At 35.6% G+C, this 22,427-nt stretch overlaps 1 protein-coding gene across 26 annotated transcripts in view; it reads right to left on the bottom strand.

Moving 5' to 3' along the window:
- Nucleotides 1-22,427, bottom strand: part of TRIP12 (thyroid hormone receptor interactor 12) — a 144,359-nt gene that overhangs the window by 63,576 nt on the left and 58,356 nt on the right. For all 26 annotated transcript variants that reach the window (XM_036022737.1, XM_028508440.2, XM_036022734.1 and 23 more), the window contains 4 exons: nt 13,272-13,377; nt 8,365-8,501; nt 1,943-2,026; nt 640-735 (listed from right to left, as the gene is read on the bottom strand). In XM_036022737.1, the coding sequence (XP_035878630.1) occupies nt 640-735; nt 1,943-2,026; nt 8,365-8,501; nt 13,272-13,377 (423 nt within the window). The remainder of the gene's footprint in view (nt 1-639; nt 736-1,942; nt 2,027-8,364; nt 8,502-13,271; nt 13,378-22,427) is intronic.

Genomic DNA, 22,427 nt, shown 5'->3' with positions numbered 1-22,427 from the left:
TGTCACACCATATATGACAGGATCTCTGGATTATATTATAATACTTTGATTAAATGAGTCTAGTGACCAAGACTGGTAATCCTGTTGAGAAATCTTTCCCCTTAGGCTCATACTACAAAATGCCTTACAGGTTAAATTTTATTATATAACATAAAAAAACCTCAAGATTCAAATATATGCAAATCATGCCATCAGATGCTGTAATCATCTATGTAATCATCTGAGATTCTTTTTTTTTTAATTAAATTTATTGGGGTGACATTGGCTCATTGGGTCATATAGGTTTCAGGTATACATTTCTATGATACATGATCAGTATATTGCATTGTGTGCCTACCACCTAAAGTCAAATCATTTAATTAAACATGAGATTCTTTATTCTTCTAAAGTTCATATAAAACAAAACAGTCAATCCTGCTATAACCTTTGGTTTTCTAATGTTCCAATTCAAATAGTATCTTAAGAGTTGCTGTATTTAAGGCAAGAATGTATAAAAGCTCTATTTTCAAAAACAGGTTAAACTTCATAAAAATGTCCCTACATGAAAATTTCTCACATCGATAGGTAAACAATAAAAACAGTTCTCAACAAATTATTAAGGATTTGGGGTCAAGAGAACAAACTGAAGTATTTACTTACTAGCTCCACTTCCAATTGTTCTGTGGAAAAGCTGTGACATCCGAGGACCAAGAGGGCCAAACAGGTGAGGAGGAAGACCCCTAGCCTCTAACAGAGCTAAAGAAAAAAGGGTAGGAGGGGATGAGCTGTTAATACAACGGATTTTATCAAAAAATTACAAGCAGCCCTGACTGGCGTAGCTCAGTGGATTGAGCACAGGCTGCAAACCAAAGTGTCGCAGGTTCGATTCCCAGTCAGGGCACATGCCTGGGTTGCAGGCACGGCCCCCAGCAACCGCACATTGATGTTTTTCTCTCTCTCTTTCTCCCTCCCTTCCCTCTCTAAAAATAAATAAATAAAATCTTTTAAAAAAAATTACAAGCAACTGACTCATCATCTCACATAACTGACTTAGACAATGTTACTTTCCACTTTGAACTTTAAGCGAAGCTACATTAAACTTTCAAGACTACTGTCATATTAATTCTATTAATGTAAGTTACAGCTACCCATGTGCCAACTCCAAGGCATCCTAAGGTTTTAACAGAGACACTGAGTATCAGTGTACCAACACTATGTAAATGGTCCAAGAAAAACTCAAAGTAAATATTTATTTTGAAGAAATTATAAGCCAAACACCCTTCTACTGTTCTTCCTCTGATATTTTCCAATCAGATATTAGTCATGAGAGCCTCTAAAAACATAAAAAATTCTTTTTATCAGTTCCTGTGTTTATGAGAGTTCTGGTGAAAGAGAGATTGTTGTTAGCTTCATCAGGAACTTAAAAGCAATCTGAAACTAATTAATAAATGTTTCTTGTAAGCGTCACAGTGCAAACCAACCATCTAAAAATGATAAAAATATATACTCATCCACTTATAAAGAGCATATATATATATATATATATATAAAGCTGATTTTTAAAAAAGTACTTACAACATTAATATCTGGAGTTCATGTACACACTCTACATTAGGTTAACAAGAATACCAAAGAACATGGCAACAGCACTCTGCAAGATTCATCGTGTTGTCAGGTACCTTAATTTATTACCAGCTACACATGCAAACATCATGAAGAAAACTTTAAACATTCAAAATAAATATATAGGACTCTGTCCAGTTAAACAGTAATAATAAGGAGCTAGGAGATCATTTTTCAATTCCAAACCATCAGTCACCTCTAAATAAGCAGCTTTACTGGAGGTATAAATATTGATGCTAAATTATGTTCCAACAAGCTCATCTGAATTAATTTCAACAAAGAAGAGTAATAACAGGTAGGCCATAGTAATGGTTTCTTACAAGCTCAGAACTGGCTTTACCTTGTAATCGTCCCATCTCAGAGTCATCTGATTCACTCTCCCCGGAGGTGGTCATGCCCACAGCCCCTGCCACAGAACTAGAGGCTTCAAGGAGAAAAGGGGAAAAGGCAAGGGTTAGCATCTGAACTCATTATGCCTGATTATCTCTAGAAAGAAAAATGAGTTTTATAGACTACAATGAACAAGGCAACTAAATGTTTGCCGATCGCACATCAAGTTGTTCTTCCAGACTTCAATCTCTGACTTTTATGAAAAGATGGATCAAAACTTAGTGTTACATAAGCATAAAAATACCACCTTTGCATTGCACGCATACAGAGCTTAGAAAAATGCCTCATGCCTTCTTTGTTCCTAAAACTAAGATTTGTTCTGAAATCCTCTACCAAAATCCATGAAGACAGTAATGCTAACAATCACAAATATGACAGAAAGCAAAAGTGCCATTTGGGGGACATGTTTCCTGTAGATGTGTTCCTTCACCAGTCTGCTTTATATCTAGGCTGCAGTCTTGGTAAAATCATTTGTGTTTTCTTTAATTTCAAGAGTGTGCAAAGACTACACTCTTACTTCAAGGCCAAAGTATTAAAGATGCACATTACAACTAACAGATGACTGCAAAACACTGTCCTACAAAAGACAGGGCAACTAAGATGTGAAAGCACGTGTAGAATGCAGAGTTCAAATTGAGAGGGCTTCTAGTGCCCCAAACACTGACCTGACCTGACCTATAATCAGTTTAAGCAAACAGGTTGATTCTGTCACAAATCTGACCAGGAAATGAAATTATACTCCTACAAAATTAACAGGTTTACTGTTCTTCCTTTCTACATCTGTTGATTCCTAAAGCATGCTTTTCCTCAGACGATTAAATTTATGCATGATCACATCATCCACAATACCTGTAAAATCACCAAGTAATGACAGAATGCAAGCCAGGAAGAATATTTTTGTCATTGTTTGAAGAGGCACAAAAGTAACATATGAATTTAAAGAGCTTTTCTGAAGAAAGAGAAGCTAATATACCAGCCATCAACTGTGTATTTTCTTAATGCTTTATTTCATACCTCATTAAGTGTTTTCTATCATTTCACTAGGATTTTTTTTTTAAATCAGGAAAAACGTATGGTTTACAACAGGACTCAGCAAACTGGCCCACATGCCAAATCCAGTGCAGCACATCAATTTGTAAATATAATTTCATTCGAACACAGCCAAACTCATTTACTTACATATAGCCTGTGGCTTTTAGGCTACACCCACATAGGTGAATAGAATACTTCTAATGGAACCTGTATGAAGCCTAAAACAGCAACTATTCAGCCTTTACAGAAAATGTTAGCAACCCCATGGTTTATAGTTACAGACTAACCAGAAACGTTTATATTAAAGGGTCTCAGAGTTTAGCAAAGTCTCCACTCGGGTAAAGAAAAAAAAGATAATCAATAACTTTACTCTCTAATACTACTTAAAGGTGGTATTTATTAAATGCTTACTCTACTATAGGCAGGCTGTGTCGTGTTTCCTCACAACCACATAAAAAGGCATTATAAGCTTTATCACGAGCATGTGAAAACTGGGGCTTTGTGACTTTGTGTGCACTTGCCCAAGGTCAGACAACCAAGATCAGAGATTTGAACCTAGGCAGTCTAATTTCCTAGGCTGTACTCTTAAGAACTGAACTCTATCAGCCCTGGCTGCTGTGGCACAGGGCATTGATCAATGGCCTGTGAACCCAGGGGTCACCACTTCAATTCCCAGCTAGGGTACACATGCCTGGGTTGCAGGCCAGGTCCCCAGTTGGGAGCATGTGAGAGGTAACCAATCTATGTTTCTCTCCCTTCCTTCCCTTCTCTCCGAAAATAAATAAAACCTTCAAAAAATTAACTAAATTCTATCAGCTCCTTAAATATATTCTTCAGTACTACTTTTAAATTCAAGTACAGCTTCTTTTTCACATTATGCAGAAACACTGGTAACAAATACTGCTATTAGGAACCAATTCCAAGTGAATGTAAAGTAGCTCTTAAGGCTCTTCAAGTTGCTTTAAAACTCTTCCAATTATGTGAAAAGCAAATACAAATTTTTGACAAACAGTTGGTTTTCACACACTCTGGAACCACACATTTTTAAAGAAAAAACAAAAATTCACTTGTAATGCTGGCCTTCTAATTTTACCAGTGTCTAGTGGTTTAGAAAACATTCTACAGATCTATAATATATGATTTTAAAGGTTTACCTTTCAGTTACCTCTTAAACATATTATCATAATGACTTACATAACAATGAATATCTCAAAAATTGCACTGCCGCTAAGACCAAGACAAAGCTTTTTATTAGCGATGCAAAGACTGTAATAGCAGGGGCCCAACCTTAAGGGAGCCACAGAACCACTACAGGGAGGGAGAGGGGTATTCTGATTTTTTATGGAGGTGGAGTACTTGTTTTGACAGAAATCAGTTACTGGACACAAATAAAAAGATCCTTTGCCAGGCACTTGATGGCAGGTATTAAGTATCTGTTTACTGTACCTCTCTGCACATAAGCTTTTACAAATTTAGATAAATCAAACTAGCCTAGTCTGCCACAAAGGCTTGCTGTTTCTAAAGTCTTGCAGGTAAGAAAATGTAACCAATCAGTAAGAGTTAATGACAAAGTTCTTTAGTCAGGGCATCAAATCTCCTTGGGCAACACGCACAAGATCTGTTCCCAGACAAATATATAAAAATAAGACTACCAACAGATAAAATCCAGTGCCAAATTTTAAGAAGTGTCAATCTTTTTTTGTTTGAATTGGTATTTCTCCCATCTAATCTTAGCATATCTTCAAAACACCACCTAAGATGGTTTCCAACATACAACAGAATAAAAACAATGTAGAAAATTTGTTGCTTAAATCAGAACACAAGAATTTTAATAGGGAGCTCCAAGTTTTTACACTTTAACAAATATAATCTCTTAGGCAGAAAGCAAACACAAAATATCAGAATACAGACAGAATTCAGTATTAGTTAACAGAAACCACTGAGGATTCATCAGATGTCTATGTCTAAACACCGGAGAGACAACAGGAAATTTTTTTTTAGAATGCCATGAAAACTTGTGAAAAAGCCAGAAGAATGTCATTAGGAATGTAATTATGCCTTTTATGGGTCTCAGCATCAGGTGACATGGTAGCAATCTGATTTGCAGTTGTACTAAACAAAATAGTTGGGGAGAGAAAACTTTACAAAACAGTTGCTTTCCGCAGACTTGATTTCTCCACTTTAGTATCTCTGGTGTTTCCAAGATTGTATCAGCACCACAAAGGGGGGGTGCAGTTCTCATGAAGCCAAAAGCTAAGTCTACCCCAGACTTTTGGGGCAATATGGGGAACACTTATTATTTTCAGCTTCAAGAGCTAGCGTTTCTTTTACGAAAAGCTAGAGAGGTTGAGCTCCACATCACAGTATACTCCAGACCCAGTAGGGACACCATTATCAACGAACTTTCCTAGGTGTCAACAACACTAGCAAGGTCAGGGTGAAATAAGCAAGTCTGCCAAAGATGGAGTCAATACTTTAGTATCTACATATGAAAAAAAAAAAAAAAGAAACACACTTACTTCAGCAATTGCATTGAAATAGGTCAGGAAAATACAACCTTTTCAAAATAAATAACACTGAAAAAATGAATATATAAATAACACTAAAGAGATTAATTCAATCTCCTTAAATTAGTAAAAACATTTTTTCAAAATAAATACTTCAAATCGAGAGTCTTATGCCAACTGTGTAAGAGCTGTCTGAGAATGCATACTTGCCAAAAGATGCTGAGTTATCCCATCGATTTATACTTGACACTTAGAGGGTTTTACTTTTCTTTAAATTTCAATCTTACATACTGTGAAACTAAGGCATGTCACACTGGCTGTACATGTGACACTAATATATTGTATGCCAACTGTAATTAAAAAATTAAAATCTGAAAAACACATTATTCTGAACAACTTAATATAAAGCTGGCAAGTAATTCTCCTGTTTTCCCAGGACTGCTGTAGTGTGGTGGCAGAATTCCTGGAGGATCCACCAGGGATCCAGTCTCTGAAGTATAATCAAAGCAGTGCTGCTCTAATACCAGTGAACATGCCACATGCATCTTTTACATAAACTTGGAAAATACGTAGGTCACACACACTGTGATTTCAAATATGAGTGACCACAATGAAACACAGGCAAGTGTTTAGAAGGGCAGACTTATGAACCTAATCCCTTGAAGCTTTTATCCTCTTAAATAAATATACTAGGGAACAAAATTTTACACATCACCCTTGCCCCCATTCCAGCCTTCAATTATCTCCACATTAATTAAACAAACTCTTCTAACCCTAAGGAAGGAGAACAACACAGTCATAATTATGCACTTCTTTTCTAAGACCTGGATTTGGAGAGTCACACATTCTATATATTGGACCGAACAGAAAGGTTGTTTTCTTCTACAATGCCTCTAGTAGTGCTTAGTTATCTTTAACTTCATTCAAAATAATTTTGTTAGATTGTATTGTAACAGCTGTCATAACAGCATGCATTTTTTAAATGTATCAAAATTGGTAAATTTTTGTGCAGCCATTTTAATACTGAAAATGGAAGAAAATATGCAACTTTTTCAGCATATTATGCCTTATTATTTCAAGAAAGGTAAAAACACAACTGAAACCCCCCATGAAAGAGTTGTGTGGTGTACAGAGGTGCTGTGACTGATCAAACCTGTCTGCAGTGGCTTGTGAAGTTCCTGGGTACTACTACATTGTGGCCAAATAATTCTTTGCTGTGGGGCTGTCTTCTGCATTGGAAGATGTTTAACAGCACACCTGGCCTCTATCTACTAGAAGCCAACAGAAGATACCTGACATACTAAAACTATCCAAATCAATAAAAGTTATCAGTATACATGAAAAATGTCTTATTTTGTAGAAAAATGTAAACAGATTTTTTTGCCAACCCAACATTTTATAATGCAGGACAAGCTTAACCATTCTGTGCTTCAGATTTTCCTCCTTTTATAAAGGTGCACTCACACCTCAACAGGTTGTTCTGAATACTCAGTGAGAATATACGTGAAGTACTTAATACTGTGTCTGCAATACAGTGCACATGCCATAACTGTTAGCTATTATAATTACTGTAATGAGTCCACTTTAACAACACACTCTGCAGCTCCACTTCTGTCACCCATATGGGAATTGCCCCACTTCCATGTTCAGACTTGAAATAAGCATTAAAACACTGGGAAAGATAGGCTGTGTATCACTAAAAAGGGTCAATGAGTTGCATGTGCAACAGACTTTTATTATCTCCCGTATCTACCATTTAACTCTTCAGAAAAACTATTTGAGAAAAAGGTACAGGAAAATAAACCCCCTTCTACCAGAAGAGATGCTCTAAGTTAGCCAAGTAACTCACTATACATAACTGGGAAAGATCAGTGGTAAAAACGTTAAGCTGGATCGAAAGCTGAGAAAAAGGCATAAAATATGGACAGTAGTGGCAAACCAGAACCTTTCTGGCAAAAAATGACATATGGTCAACCACAGGCATTAAAGAAAAGTAGCACATATTCTAATATTAAACAATAGTACATGAAAGAGCTCTGTTCAAAAGTGAGACTATGCTGTGCCTACACCAACGTGTTATAATTCTGATTTAATAGCCTCATACTCAGATGCTTATAGTGATGAACTATAATGATTTTTTAAATGGGATCTTAAGGCTAGTGAAAAATGTTAATGACAAGCTACATTTTAACCTGTTAGCCGCAATTAGCCATGGATGTAATAGCCTTCTTTTGGTGTTGGTAATGGATATATATTTAAAGTTTAAGGGGGTGGGGTGGGGTGGGAGAGTGGGGGTAGCTTAACTTTTGCTGTGCAAAGATACCAAGAATAATAAGCAGCCCATAAAAATATAAATAGTATTCTTGAAGATGGTTAGATTCAAACTGAATACTTTTTTTAAAAATTACAACATTCTAAATTAAAATTGACATATGTATAAAGTGACTTAAACCGTATCCTTGCCATTTTATAATAAATTTAATTTTTTTTCAGTCAATGGGTAACTATTATTACAGTCATCAATTTATAAGAAGCTTAAACTGCAAAAGACTCCCTCCTAAAAGCCCTCTAAATGTAATTAGTACAAATTTGGATTTGGAAAAGAATTAAACAACAACAATAACAACCAAATCCAACTAATCAAAAAAAAAAAAAAAAAAAAAAAACAATTTATAAAAGTGAAACAAAAGAGGACAAAAAGTTCATTTGATGATAACCATCTGGTATGTTTCTGTGCCCCCTCTTCCAATATATTTGGTATAAAAAGTAATTTATCGACAAATGACCTGTAAGATACATAAATGCATTTTAGGGCTAGGAAGTACGACTCTACCTGCAGCTCCTTGGGGAGTTTCGTCTGTCCTTGCAGCTGAAGAATTGACTGTCTCCTGGTTGCTCTCAGGGTCAGCCATTTTCTCCTGTCGACGAGCTTCAGCTGCTCCTCTTTTGCCCAGGCCAGAGCCTCGCCGACTACAACAGAAAAATGCCATCATTGGCAGCACTACCAGTGACCAGGAGCAATGAACACACAGGACAAAGCTCCAATGCATGGAGCACAAAGCCAGTTTCTTCTTACATACAAATTGTTGCAGAAAATCACTATGGGTAACAACCAAGACTCTGTATACTTAAAATTCTTCCAAGTTATAGTGCCTTCACAATACAAGCTTTTGTGTTCCTATGAGCTGTTATCATCCTTACAGAAAGATGTAATTTTTAAACACTTCCAACTAAATGAGAAAGTGACTCCTTCTACTGAGACAAATCAACTCATTTACAAAAGAAACTACTTCCAGGATAAATAGTGGATCAATACACAAACTTTCAGATTGATACCAGACAAAAGAGGGGAGGAAAGGAAAGGGTACAGAAGATGCAAAACATTCCCATTACCTAAGTTTCAGAGTCCGTAAATCAAAAAAATAAACTATCCTAATAATGGACAACAGCTCCATCCTTTAAAATAAAGAATTAAAGATTTAATATCTATAAATAAACACAGATGAAATTTGGGAAGACACTTGTTTAGGATTAAGACACAGTATAAGATATTGAGAAAACAATGATCAGTCATTTTCCATTTAGCAAATATTTTATTAATGATGACTGTTTTCCTATTTTGACAGAAAATGAGGTAAAAACAAAAGACTTTTCTAAATGATTACAGGTTGATATGGTTTAAATAGCAGTTCCCCAAATGCCCTAGGAAATGCAGAAACCTACTACTAAAGAAATCTTTTAGACTACAGTGAAATTAGATGCTCCCTGGTAACGAACAAGAGGCAGACATGTAAATGAGGCTCTGAATCACCAAAGAATGAGAAAAGTTTCTTCCTCCAGTTAGTAAAGACATCTACCCTAAACATGAACTTGTTTATTTAATCTTTCCTTCATAGTTAAACAGCTCATTCCAAATGCAATTTGCCAAGCTACAAATGAGTGGGATTCAAATTAATTCATTTATTTAACATTTAATTTGCATCAAGCAGATGATACACACTGCTAAACCTTTGGTTGCTGCCCTCAAGTAGTGTTAGTTGAAACAGAGAAAAGACACAGCTATAGTAAACTATAAAATCAATTGGTGGAAGAATCTCAACTAATTCCAAAAAGTTTAAAATGAAGAACATTCCAGGCAGGTGGCTAGATAGCTCCTGCACAGCATGACCATGTACAAATGTAAGTAATTACACACGCACTAAAAAAGTGATCATAAGCAACACTGGCTGGTGTAGCTCAGTGGATTGAGCGCAGGCCTGCAAACCAGAGGTGCTGGTTCAATCCCCAGTCAGGGCACATGCCTGGGTTTGCAAGCCAGGTCCCCAGTAGGGGGCATGTGAGAGGCAACCACACATTGATGCCTCTCTCCCTCTCTTTCTCCTTCCCTTCCCCTGTATCTATAAATAAATAAATAAAATCTAAAGGGGAAAAAAGTGATCATAGGCAGAAGGCTGCAGAAAAAGACAAGACACTAGATTAGCTGACTTCACATACAGCTTAAAATTAATTTTTAGCCACAGTAAATTCAGTTTATGTCTAAGATTATAAACCTTGGGTAAACTGGATTCAAAATTTGGCCCAAAGTTGGACAAAAGCTCTGAAGAACTAAGAAACGTTCTCAGAGGTCCTCATAAAAAGCACAGGCACACTTCAGAGATACTGTGGGTTCGATTCTAGACCACCACAAAAAAACAAAATATTGCAATAAATCAAAAACCATGAATTTTTGGTTTCCCAGTACATATAAAAGTTATGTTTACACTATACTGCTGATTTTTAAGTGTGCAGTAGCATTATGTCTAAAAAACCAATGTACATAATCTTAATTTAAAAATAGTTTATTGTGAACAGGAAGAGATGAGTGATCTTAGACATCACCTGGAGCAGTTGCATGCTGAAGGAGGTTAACAGGAAGCGTTTACAGGGATTTCCAGTGGAGATGGAGGCATAGATAAACATGCTTCACCTCCTTAAGGAACCACAGAAAGAACTACAACTAGACCTCAAAACAAGTAACACTGAGAACCATCAGAAAATCGAGCTGTATGGAAGAGTCCAACAACCAAAGATTTAAATCAGTAAAGGATTTAAAGTAGCCACATTCTTCCAGACAGGTGCATTTTCTACAATAGGCCATGCTACTAAGACAGAGTGGCAAAGCAACTCTACTTAATATACAGAAACACATGCAGGGAGGCTAGAGACAAAGAAATATGACCTAAAAGAAAGTACAGAACAAAACCCCAGAAAAAGAACTAAATGAAATGGATAACCTAACAGATGCAGAGTTCAAAACACTGGTGATCAGAAGGCTGAAAGAACTCACTAAGTACAGCAACAAAATAAAAAGGACCCAGGAAGAAATGAAGGTTACACTAAGTGAAATAAAGGAAAATCTACAGGAATCCAACAGTAGAGAGGATGAAGCTGGGGTTTAGATCAACAATTTGGAACATAAGAAAAAGCATTCAACCTAAACAGCAAGAAGAAAACAAAGACTTCAAAAAATGACAATAGTACACGGAGCCTCTGGGACATCTCCAAACATACCAACCTCTGAATCATAGGGGTGCCAGAAGAGGAAAAGCAAGAAATTAAAAACTTATTTGAAAAAATAATGAAAGAAAACTTCCCTAATTTGGTGAAGGAAATAGACATGCAAGTCTATTTCTGTGCTAAGGAAGCACAGCAAGTCCCAAACAACTTGGACCCAAGGAAGACCACACCAAGACACATCATAATTAAAATGCCAGAAGTTAAAGATAAAGAGAAAATCTTTTTTTAACAGTTTTTGAACCCATTGATTTTTTTTAAAAGATTTTATTTATTTATTTTTTTAGAGAGGGAAGGAAGGGAGAAAGAGAGAGAAACATCAATGTGCAGTTGGTGGGGGGGTCAATGGCCTGCAACCCAGGCATGTACCCTAACTGGGAATCGAGCCTGCCGACACTTTGGTTCACAGCCTGCGCTCAATCCACTGAGCTACGCCAGCCAGGGCTAGATAAAGAGAAAATCTTAAAAACAGCAAGAGAAAAACAGAGTTACCTACAAAGGAGTTCCCATAAGACTGTCAGCTAATTTCTCAAAAGGAGACTTTGCGGACTAGAAGGAACTGGCAAGAAGTATTCAAATGGTGAAAAGCAAGGACCTACAACCGACATTACTCTACCCAGAAAAGATATCATTTAGATGGAAGGGCAGATAAAATGTTTCCCAGACAAGGTACAGCTAAAGGATTTCATCATCACCAAGCCATTATTCAATGAAATGTTAAAAGGGACTTATTTCAGAAAAAGAAGCTCAAACTATGAACATTAAAACGGCAACAAATTCACAGCTATTAACAACTGAATCTAAAATAAACAGATTAAGCAAACAACTAGAAGATGAAGAGAATCACAGAAACAGAGATCATCTGGAGGGTTATCAGCTGGGAAAAAGGGGGAAAATGGGGGAAAGGTACAAGGATTAAGAAGCATAACTGGTAGGTACAAAATGGGGGATGTCAAGAACAGTACAGGACATGGAGAAGCCAAAGAACTTACATGCACAACCCATGGACATGAACTAAGGGGGGAGGGGGGCTGCTGGAGAAAATGGGGATCCCGGGCAGACTGGGGCAAAGGCGGGAAAACTAAGACAACTGTAATACCATAATCAATAAAATATACTTTCAAAAATTACTTGATTGCTGGGTTTTGGCACATTGAGTAGAGAGAACAAACTACATGTAAATGAAAGAAAAATCCTGTGAGGTTGTGAATAGTGACCAGCACATGACCAACTGATGACCGAGGTTGAAAATATGGGAATGAAATTGCAAGAAAAAAAAGATTTTTATCATTAATCTAAGATTCCCAATCAGTTAATAAAAGCATGTGAAATGTGAGTAAACAATACACTATCACATTAAAGGTAGCTGGTTTTCTGAAAATGAGTTCTAAAATAGCAACTGGGAGAAATGGGAATTAGAGACCTGAAATAATACAAACAAAACCTGCATTTTTCCTTAAGGGGTAGGTGTTGTAATGCAAAATGAAGATTAAGAACATCTCTCCCACTCATCCATTAAACTCAGTAACTGGTGCCAATGTGTTTAGAAACTAATTAGGCAACATCACAGCCATTAAAACAGGCATCCCTTTTGTTACACTATCTTTAAGAAATAACCCAAATCTGCTTAAAGATGCTCTTTAGAGATTTGGTAAATGGAACTCCAAAAACAATCAAATGTCCAAGCATCTGGCAACGACTCTAAAAATAATGTAGCAACAACGAGAAAGATAAAGGATAAAAAAGTGTTACAAAAAACTAGTATAATTAAAACTTAGCGAAAACATGTAAATAAATATTGGGAAAGAATTCATGAAAGTAATAATAGTTATGTTAAAATAAATCTGTACCCTGGCTGGTGTGGTTCAGTGAACTGAGTGCTGTCCTGTGAACTGAAAGGTCCCCAGCTCAATTCCCAGTCAGGGCACACGCCTGGGTTGTGGGCCAGGTCCCCAGTTGGGGGCGCGGGAGATGCAACTACTCTCACACAGTGCTGTTTTTCTCCCTCTCTCCCTTCCTTCCCCCACTCTCTGTAAAAGTAAATAAAATATTTAAAAAATAATAAGTTTCCTTATTTCAATATTCAAGCAAAAAAAATTTTTAAGCTTACAAAGTTAATGATTTTGATGGAAACTCACTCAACACAGATATGAACTAATCATAAACTGGAAGAACCTGAGTTATTACCTGGCACTAGCACAGGAGCCCGTGGTCTTTTGGCGTGTGCTCCGCCTCAAACTGGGGAGCTCAGCAGGTGGGGATTCACTGCGCTTCTTGGTAGATTTTCTTAAGCCTATACGTGAGAAATATGAAAGTAAAATATTAGCAAGAGAAGTTATCTTAAAAACTACAGAATTCTCCAGGTCATCATCCCGGTCCAAATCCCACAGAATCTTCAACACTAAATGACCTGAAAAGTCGATAAGCATATTTCCATGAGAACTGTGGAATCACCTTTAATAGATGTGAATATATACAATTACCCAGATCCCAGGATGCTTTAATTTTTGATCACTTCACTAATTTAAAGTGGAAAGATAAATTCTTTACTCTTGATTTTTTTTAAAACACCAGGAAAGAGGTGGTAAACAGAGTTCTAGATCTTGACCTTTTTAGACTCTCAATTTAAAACTTCAGTTCATTGACTTGGAGTGGTATTTACACCATATATAAAGAACGTTGTTAAGTGAAAATCACATTATTAGAAGAATCTTTAATAAAAAAACAAACTATAAAAACCAAATTTATGTCCAGAAAGACATTACCATTTAAAAATTTAAACCATACCTTTAGTCCCCACCCCCAAAAGTGTCTTTTGTGAAAGATGATCTATACTCAAACTCTATAAAGATGAAAAAATAAAACTTTCAGTGTGTAAAGAAGATCAGCCCAAGAAATTAAGGTTAAATTTTATTTTTAGGTTGATTTCCAATATAGCATATCACCAGAATTATCTGATATGATCAGAAACTTCTGCCTGATATCCTATTTTATCTTTGTCCAATAACCTTCACTGGACGTGGCATCTGACCAGATTATAAAGGTATACATTCAGGTATTTAGAATCACTATTTTTTAATGTTAAAAAATTCAGAAATTGTTTTTAATATTTCAGAAAATATTAAATTATACCTATTGATTGTGTGACTAAGTTGTAATAGACTAAAAAAATGTACAATTTAGAGAGAGAAAAAAAAAACATGAGTGCATATTATAGTTAAACACTGCCAAAACCAAAGTGCTTTCTTTCATAAAGCACCTGAAAAACCCTTGTATTACACTAACTTAGCTCATGTAATACTCGAGTGTTCTTACACATACCATGATACAGTATGGACACCAGCACCAATTTTTACATCTATTCAGTGACATTTAAAATAAAATACTCAACTTAATGAATTGTGGGCTACTGCTCTACTGTTAATTTGAGGTTGACAGTATACTTTTTGGCCAGGCTTTCTGACATTTCACTACTCATGGCCTATTTTATTTTAAACTTTGGTGGTTAACTTTCTTTTAAACAACTTAAAAGCTTCAATATAATAAAAGGTACTTGTTTTAAGTGTATGGGTTCAATGAGTTTCACAAATGTGTTCACCCATATAAAGACCACCACAATCAAGACACAAAACATTTATTTCCATTCCTCTAAAAAGTTCCTTCATGCCCCTTGCAGTTAAATCTCCCCAACACACTGGGCCTTGGCAACCAATGATTTGCTATTTTGTTGCTACTGCCTATTCAAAAATTTCATATGAATGAAACCACAATGTTTTGGAAATAAACTCCTGTTGCTGTCCATGTTAGTCCATTCCTTTTTACTGTGGAGCGGGTATGGTATGGTATTTTTCTGTGTGCACAAACTCTTTATCCATATTTGGTGTTAAATAGAACTGTGCTAAGTTTCAGAGAAGGTGGAGAAAAACCAAATAACAAAGTGGAACAGAAAAATATTTGTGACTTGTGTCATAATCATATCACAATATAAAATGACTGTTGGACTGACAGTAACACTATCTAGCCTGATAAACTAGGACAGATAACCCCAAACATTTTGTTGTCTCAAAGGCAATCCCGTGGTAAAGGAGCTGCTACACATAATGAATGCTCTCTAGTGGAAGAGACGTATTGCTATTTGTAACATTACCTGAGTCCAGGATGACAGACAAAACTTACTTTTACATACTCTACTCCTAAAACTAGAACAGAACCTCTCACACATTGTTAAGATTGGTAGAAACTTATCAGGGTATCTAAACAAATCAAGTGAATTCTTTCTTAGAAGAACGATATAAATGATGGGGAAAAGGAAAGTTGATGTTAAAACAATTTGGTAAATCAAGTACTTCCTAGAAAGTGTGAATAACTGTAACCTTTTTTGGCCATCCAGCAAATTGATGATGCCAGAATACACTATCTTTGAGTTTTAATGGGCTATGGAGTTTTTCAAAAAAGCATTTTCAGGTATAAAGTTGCTAATTCTTATTTTTCAGACATAAAAATATTAACAGACTTGCTTAGAGGTACCTAACTACACAATTCCTAAGCTTATTCTGAAGAACAGTATACTGTGTGTTCAATACATTTCTGGCAAATTGTTAAAATTTTGCTTTACTGGTTTCATTTAAGAAACCTTCAAGCAATTTATTGCATAGTAAAAAAAAAGGAAATTTTTAAAACTATATAAAAATACAGTTTTTTGTAGAATTAAAACATGCTTTCTTTATTCTACTGGTCAAATAAGGAGTATTTTAATAGAAAAGGAATCATATTAAGTATAAATCTACAACCTACTAAAAACCAATTACAACACGTGTGTGGGAACACCCACACACCCCCTTTTCTCCAGGTGCTGTAATGCAGCAAAACTGTATTTATCATTCATGTTTAAGATGCCACTCTGAAAAGCAACCAGAATATCACTGGTTAGGTTAATATATTCTTACCAAGGAAGGGGCCTTCGTGTAATGAAGTGAGGCATAAATGTAGACACATTACTTTTATCAAAGTTCCCTGACCTTTTTATATTGGTATATGAATACACAAATCTATTACTACGAATGTATTCCTATAATCTTTATTCCTTTGGACAAAGGTGAAACAGGCAGTTAGTATTATTCTTTCTAAAGTCCTAATTGATATTTTCTTCTACAATAAGTATGCCTTACTTTTTTCCTTTTGAAGAAGTACTGTCTTTTGCCATGTATAACACGCACTATTTTGCCCATTATTTTTGGGCAAATGAAGCTGCGCATTATACAAGGGTGTAATGATTACATACCATGGGTATAATAATCCCATGTATAATGCACACAAAAATGTGGATGGACAGTATACAAGGGAGCACATTATGCATGGCGAAGCACAGTATTTCTAACCCCAAACTCATCTGCTGGATGAAATCCAGGGCTTCATCTTTTTAAAAGAAAAAGATTCCTTTTGCTAAGTGTGACATCTGAAATGTAAAGTAACTAAACCTCTCACATATCCTACTGTAAACTTGGATTTTTAAATATAAACATTTTTAAAATTTCAACATATTGCAGGCCTTACATATAGTACCTTCTGGGCCCTTAAAAATAGTTAAAATGTTCTTGGGAACCTCCTGCTGCTTATAATTGATTTTCCTTTTTTACTTAAAAAAGTATTTCTCATTACATTACAAAACTGTGAAATAATTGTGATTTTGTCATTTGCAGAAGAAATGAGCAGTAGTAACATGACTTAATTTTACTACCAGAGTTACCAAAAGTGGGAAAAAATTCCATTCCTTGGAAAGGTAAGGTTTCCACTCTTGACTGTGTTACTTTAAAAGTAGCAATGCACAACTGGGCCATACATATTCATTGTCATGCTTTTATTCTACTTTTAATTGTTCCATGATCTGTTATAGGTATACTAATCTTTGATAGGTATATACACACATACCAGACCTATTACAAAGTCCTTCAATGAAAATACAGTGCCCTCATGATAAAGTATTAGCAATGCAATAATTAAACTTTTCAATTTCCTAAAGATTCCTTTTGTCCTTCTCTTGTATAAGGAGTCAAAATAGACATGAATATCAATGTATCTGATAAAGCCGTTTGAAAATCAAGCAGAAGGGGGGGGGGGGAGATCAACCTAACACCTTTCTTCAGTGAATAATGACATCATTCAAATACATGAATGTTTTTATTCTCCAACTTACACATTTAAAGTAACATAAAAAAAAATGACCAGCAGACATCTGCTGCATTACTCCTTGTAACACTTTTTCTGAGCACCCTGCCTCAGGGTGCTTTTTTAATTCTCTAAGGATTAATCATCCTTTTAAAAAAAAAAAAATTCTCTAAGGAAATTATCTCTTACCCTTTCCCCACGATACTGATGAAGCTGTCATTCACAGTACACTCCTACTATGCATGCTATTTCAATCATCTCCAATCACAATTCTACAACCACCATCCCTTCTCCCCTCCACCAGTGATTCATTCATGGAAAGGTAGGCATCTGACTCAAGGAGATACAAGGGAGGCTGATGTCTTCTTTGTGGGGTGCAAAAGTGAGGGGATCATTAAGTCACAAGGCTTGGGACAAATAGGACCATCTTCATGCGAGCTCCTGGATCCAGCCAATCCTGAATCTCTTCGCTTTACCAGTCACTTGAACTGATTTCCATTTAACTTTGACTGACTATCCATCACATAAACCCAAATCTTCTGACTACACGTCATTATTTAAATTTTTATTCTAGAGTAGGTGTCAACAATCTATTACTACAGACCAAATCAAGCTGGTGGCCTGTTTTTTTGTACAGCTCACAAACTAAAAACGGTTTTTACATTTTCAATGAGTTATAATGAAAGAAGATGTGATAAAGACTTTGTAGTCAGTAAAGACTAACATTTACCATACGGCCCTTTCCAAAAAATGTTTAATAACCTGGACTTTGAGGAGAAAAAGACTAGTCTAAGCACTCACCTAAATCTTAAAAATCAGTCGAAATTAAACAAAACAAAAACTTCCCCAAAACAAAATAAAAATAAATCCCTTTATGTAATCCCTTTATGTTTTAGAAAGAAAAAGCAAATACCTGAGTTAAACAATATCTTGGTGATAAGTTTCAGTACTAATTTTTCTAGAGTATTAGGTGTCTTAATTTTTACTTCTTTTTGTCATATTCCTACAGACAGTAAGTGGAGTAGAAAAACCAATACGAATAAGGTACACAAACCTTAAGGTATTGACCTTAAACAAGTGTTAATATCCAGAAAAATCACTACAATTCAATTACATATGCAGATGTCAAAGATGACTGTGACTGACCTTTCTCAATTTTTATAAATCAAAAAGTGCTAACAATTAATTACATTATCTATTTATTTACATGTCCAATCTACTTGAAAGGGCTTTCAAAAACACTCCTTTTTTCTTCATAAAAGTAAGGAAAAGAGCACCAAATAACATGATGATTAGCATGCATGATGAGTTCAATTTATAATCATTTAATAGGGTAATTGGCTACTGGAAAAATTGGACCTAATAAGGATAATCAACTAACGATAGGTATATTCTCAGTAACTAGCTCTTGATTTCTTTGGGCAGCACAGAATCATGAGAACGTGATGTACCCTTGGTATTTTCTGTGTGTCTATTTTCAAGTTTACGCATCTTTATTAATGGCTACTTTACTAAAATAAATTCATCCCTGGCTGGCATAGCTCAGTGGATTGAGCGCCGGCTGCAAACCAAAGTGTTGCAGGTTCAATTCCCAGTCAGGGTATATCCCTGGGTTGCAGGCCATGACCCCCAGCAACCACACAGTGATGTTTCTCTCTCTCTCTATCTCCCTCCCTTCCCACTCTAAAAATAAATAAAATCTTTTAAAAAAAACTAAAATAAATTCACAAATAGAAAGTAATCTATGATATAAAGAATTTACAGATGTTTATTTTAAAATTACTCAATAGCAATAAAAAAGAAGTTTTGCAGATGACAGTGAGCTAAACCCCAAATTCATATTTACAAGTTGGTGCACAACAATTTCACACACTGAGTTGGCAATATGAATTTAAAACATTAGAAATTTGCAGAGACATTCACCTAAGCATTGTTATTTTTGATAATGAGAAATTAGAAAAGAGCTGAATCTCCAATAATAAGGAATGGTTCAATAAACATCAGTATAATAAAAACTTCAGGAACAGAGTTACTTAATGAGAATATGAATAAACTGGCATTTTTACACTGCTAGTGGGAATGTAAATTCATGTATTTCTAGGGGCAATTTAAAATAGACAAAAATATTTAAAACAAACATAATGAGTGACCTAACAGGAAATGATGTCAATTACAAAGCTATTGTCAATTTAAAAATTTAGAATATAAATGCCCATTAGCAGGGAATAGGATAAATTAAGGTATATCCATATATACCCATTAAAACTGATAGAATTCATACTTGTTTTTTTAAAGGAAAAACATCTATTAATAGAGAGTTTAGGCAGATAAAAAACACTTTGATTTCTTCCTATCTAAAACATGGATACCACCTCATTCTGTCACTGTGAACATGAAATTCAACGTAAGTGCCTAGTATGGGGCCTGGCTTGTAACAGACCCACAAAACCAATGCCTACTGTCACACAGAACGAGCTCCTACTTTTGATAGTAGGTGCATACACACAGAAAAGTATCTGCCTTCTGGGTAAAGACAGAAGGCTGAACATAAGCATTCACTTCTGATCTCTCATGGAACGCCACTAAAACAGCACTAAAACAAGAATCTGAAGCATAAATCTACCAGGATGGGAAGAATGGAAGGGATTACTACCACAACACAGTTTTAGAAGATGAAAAACAGGAATTCTAGTGCTAACTGCTCTGGGAAGTCCAGAAAACTGAGATAAACTACCAATTAGAATGATACTCAGAATCTCACAAAGGTTCAGGAATTGATGGTACCAGGTACTTCTGGACAGACTCTGTAGTTAAAACCGAAAGGCTATTCAGGAAGCAGTCGAACCCTAGATCCCCTCCCTCAAGTGCCTAGCTGATGTAACTGTCCCTCTCTTGAGGGAGCAAAGCACAAGACCATTATTCTGTAGAAAGTATAAAATAAAGAAATTCTCAGAGTACACAGATGAAAATAGGTACACCATACCACCAATGAGGGGCGGGGAGAAGTGCAAACAACACAATAAATGACACCTGGCCCCTCTCAGCTGTCTCTTCTCTGACTCAGCCCCCAGAGCTCAAGCAGTCAAGTGTTTATCTCCAGGCAGGAGCCTGAAAGAATCTACTCTGTGGAAAGAAAAAAAACCTAAAAATACTGAGAGATTTCGTAATGAATAGCCCAACCAGTTCAGCAGATAACAAGTCTCAGTCAAATATCGTCTACATGCTCAGAGCTTACAAATTAGATTTTTGGTGCCCCTACACTGAGTCTGGGGAAACAACCAGAAACGACAAGAATCTGAGAAAAATTCTTAGTATGAAGGCCAAAAACAAAACATACCTAACCTATCCCAAACACCGACACACGCACACACGCGCACACACACACACACACACACACACACACACACAGCCTACGCAGGACTGTATAACAAAGAAAAACTCTCGATACATCCATAACAAGAAAGTAAATGAGAACAAATTAACCTCTTGAAAATAAAAACAAATAGCAAACATGAAGGTACCTACCAGAAAGTAGAACAAAAAGGAAAACAATAATAAGAAGTTAAGATCAGAACTTTTCAAAAGAATGATCGCCAAAAATTAGAAGACTATTGTAGTTTTAAGGCTGAAAATCCTGAGTCTTGGAGAATGTCCCAAGACCCAAGGGAAACCAGGACTCCTGGTCACCCTAACAAGGAATGAAAACAAACCCACAGCTATGACAAAATTGTGACATTTCTAAATAATGGAGGTAAAGATCTCCAAGCATCCAGAAAAACGAGTTACATATACAACACACCAGAAATCAGAATGTCCATAGTTATTGAAAGCTAAAAGATAATGTAATTCTTCCAAGTTCTAAATAAAAATCATTTATGGCCCAGAACTCTATATTCAATTGGTCAAACAAGTATCAAGGTTATTTATGTTCAAACATTTAAAAATCTGAAAATAGTCAAAAGCTTTTTAAATTCTCAAAGGAACTTCTTTTCAGAAAGCAAGTGGAAGATAATGTTCCGTCACAGAAAATAATGTGGATTCTGTAAACAGGAAAGACTGAAGAAATCACGCTTAAAAGAGCAGACATCCAGAGGACTCTTTTTTTTCCAGGAAACTGAAACAAATATATGTAGACAGCTTGAAAAAAAGATTTAAACAGTTAGCAGAGTCTGGAGTTGAGTACTAGGTTCCCAAAAAAGAGCGATGACAACAACAAAAAAAATTAATTTCAGGAAAACAATGTATGTGAAAGAAAAATTCCTATGTAGCTCTGTAAATAGCATTTATGTAACCATTCTAATACTGAGCACCAAATTATAACTGGGAAAATGAGAAGTTTGGATAGTATGCATTTGGTGGGCAAAAAGGCGGTGTAAATATTCTTTAAAAAACATGTAATAGTGCTCAACAAGAGTGCAATAATCAACAAGTATACATCTGAGTACATAATTTAAAGCCAGCAAAATAAGTACCAAAATAATCAGTTATAGGGAAGGGCAATGTGACAGGAAGGCTGCTTTCTAAAAAAATAAATTTTATATAACACTTTAAACTGCATTTCAACACTGATAAGTATAAAGAAAAAAAACTTATCAGGATACACACACAAGGAGAAAAGTAGTCCTCAGTAATCAAATTGGGTGATTTTGCATTTTTCCTTCTTTGTACATTTTGGTATTGTCTGGATTATTTTTTTAAATAACATTTTATAATCAAAACTGAAAAAATATTACGGAACACAGAAACTCAGTTTTCAGTAATTTTACATGTAAGTTTAGTAAAATGTGCTTTGTCTAAATTCTTAATCTAACCCAACATACATATTAACCTTTTAAAAAAACTGGCAACCCATTTTTTAAATTTTAATGTATATTTTAGGAATTGTTGGTAACTTTTCAAAACAGTTGCAATGATGTTAACAGCTGCCTTATAATATAGGAAACATTTAATACCCAACCCTGTCCCTTTAAGCTCCTCACCCAACACCTCAGGACACTAAATGATAGTTCAACTTTGTAAACTCAGTACAGATAACCCCATAAGCTAGCCCCAACTAAGCGAAACCAAGAGTTTAACTTTTAAATTCTTTTCTTTTGCTCAACTCATTTTTATTTCCTACCCCCATGCCAGAAGTTCAAAGCACCATGTCTCAGACGGACAGAAAGGAGTCCTAACCCA

Source organism: Phyllostomus discolor, chromosome 4 (assembly GCF_004126475.2).
Source record: "Phyllostomus discolor isolate MPI-MPIP mPhyDis1 chromosome 4, mPhyDis1.pri.v3, whole genome shotgun sequence".
In the NCBI taxonomy this organism is placed as follows: Eukaryota; Metazoa; Chordata; class Mammalia; order Chiroptera; family Phyllostomidae; genus Phyllostomus; species Phyllostomus discolor.
Note: the sequence above shows the minus strand (reverse complement) of the source record. Positions and strands in the feature narration are given on the sequence as shown.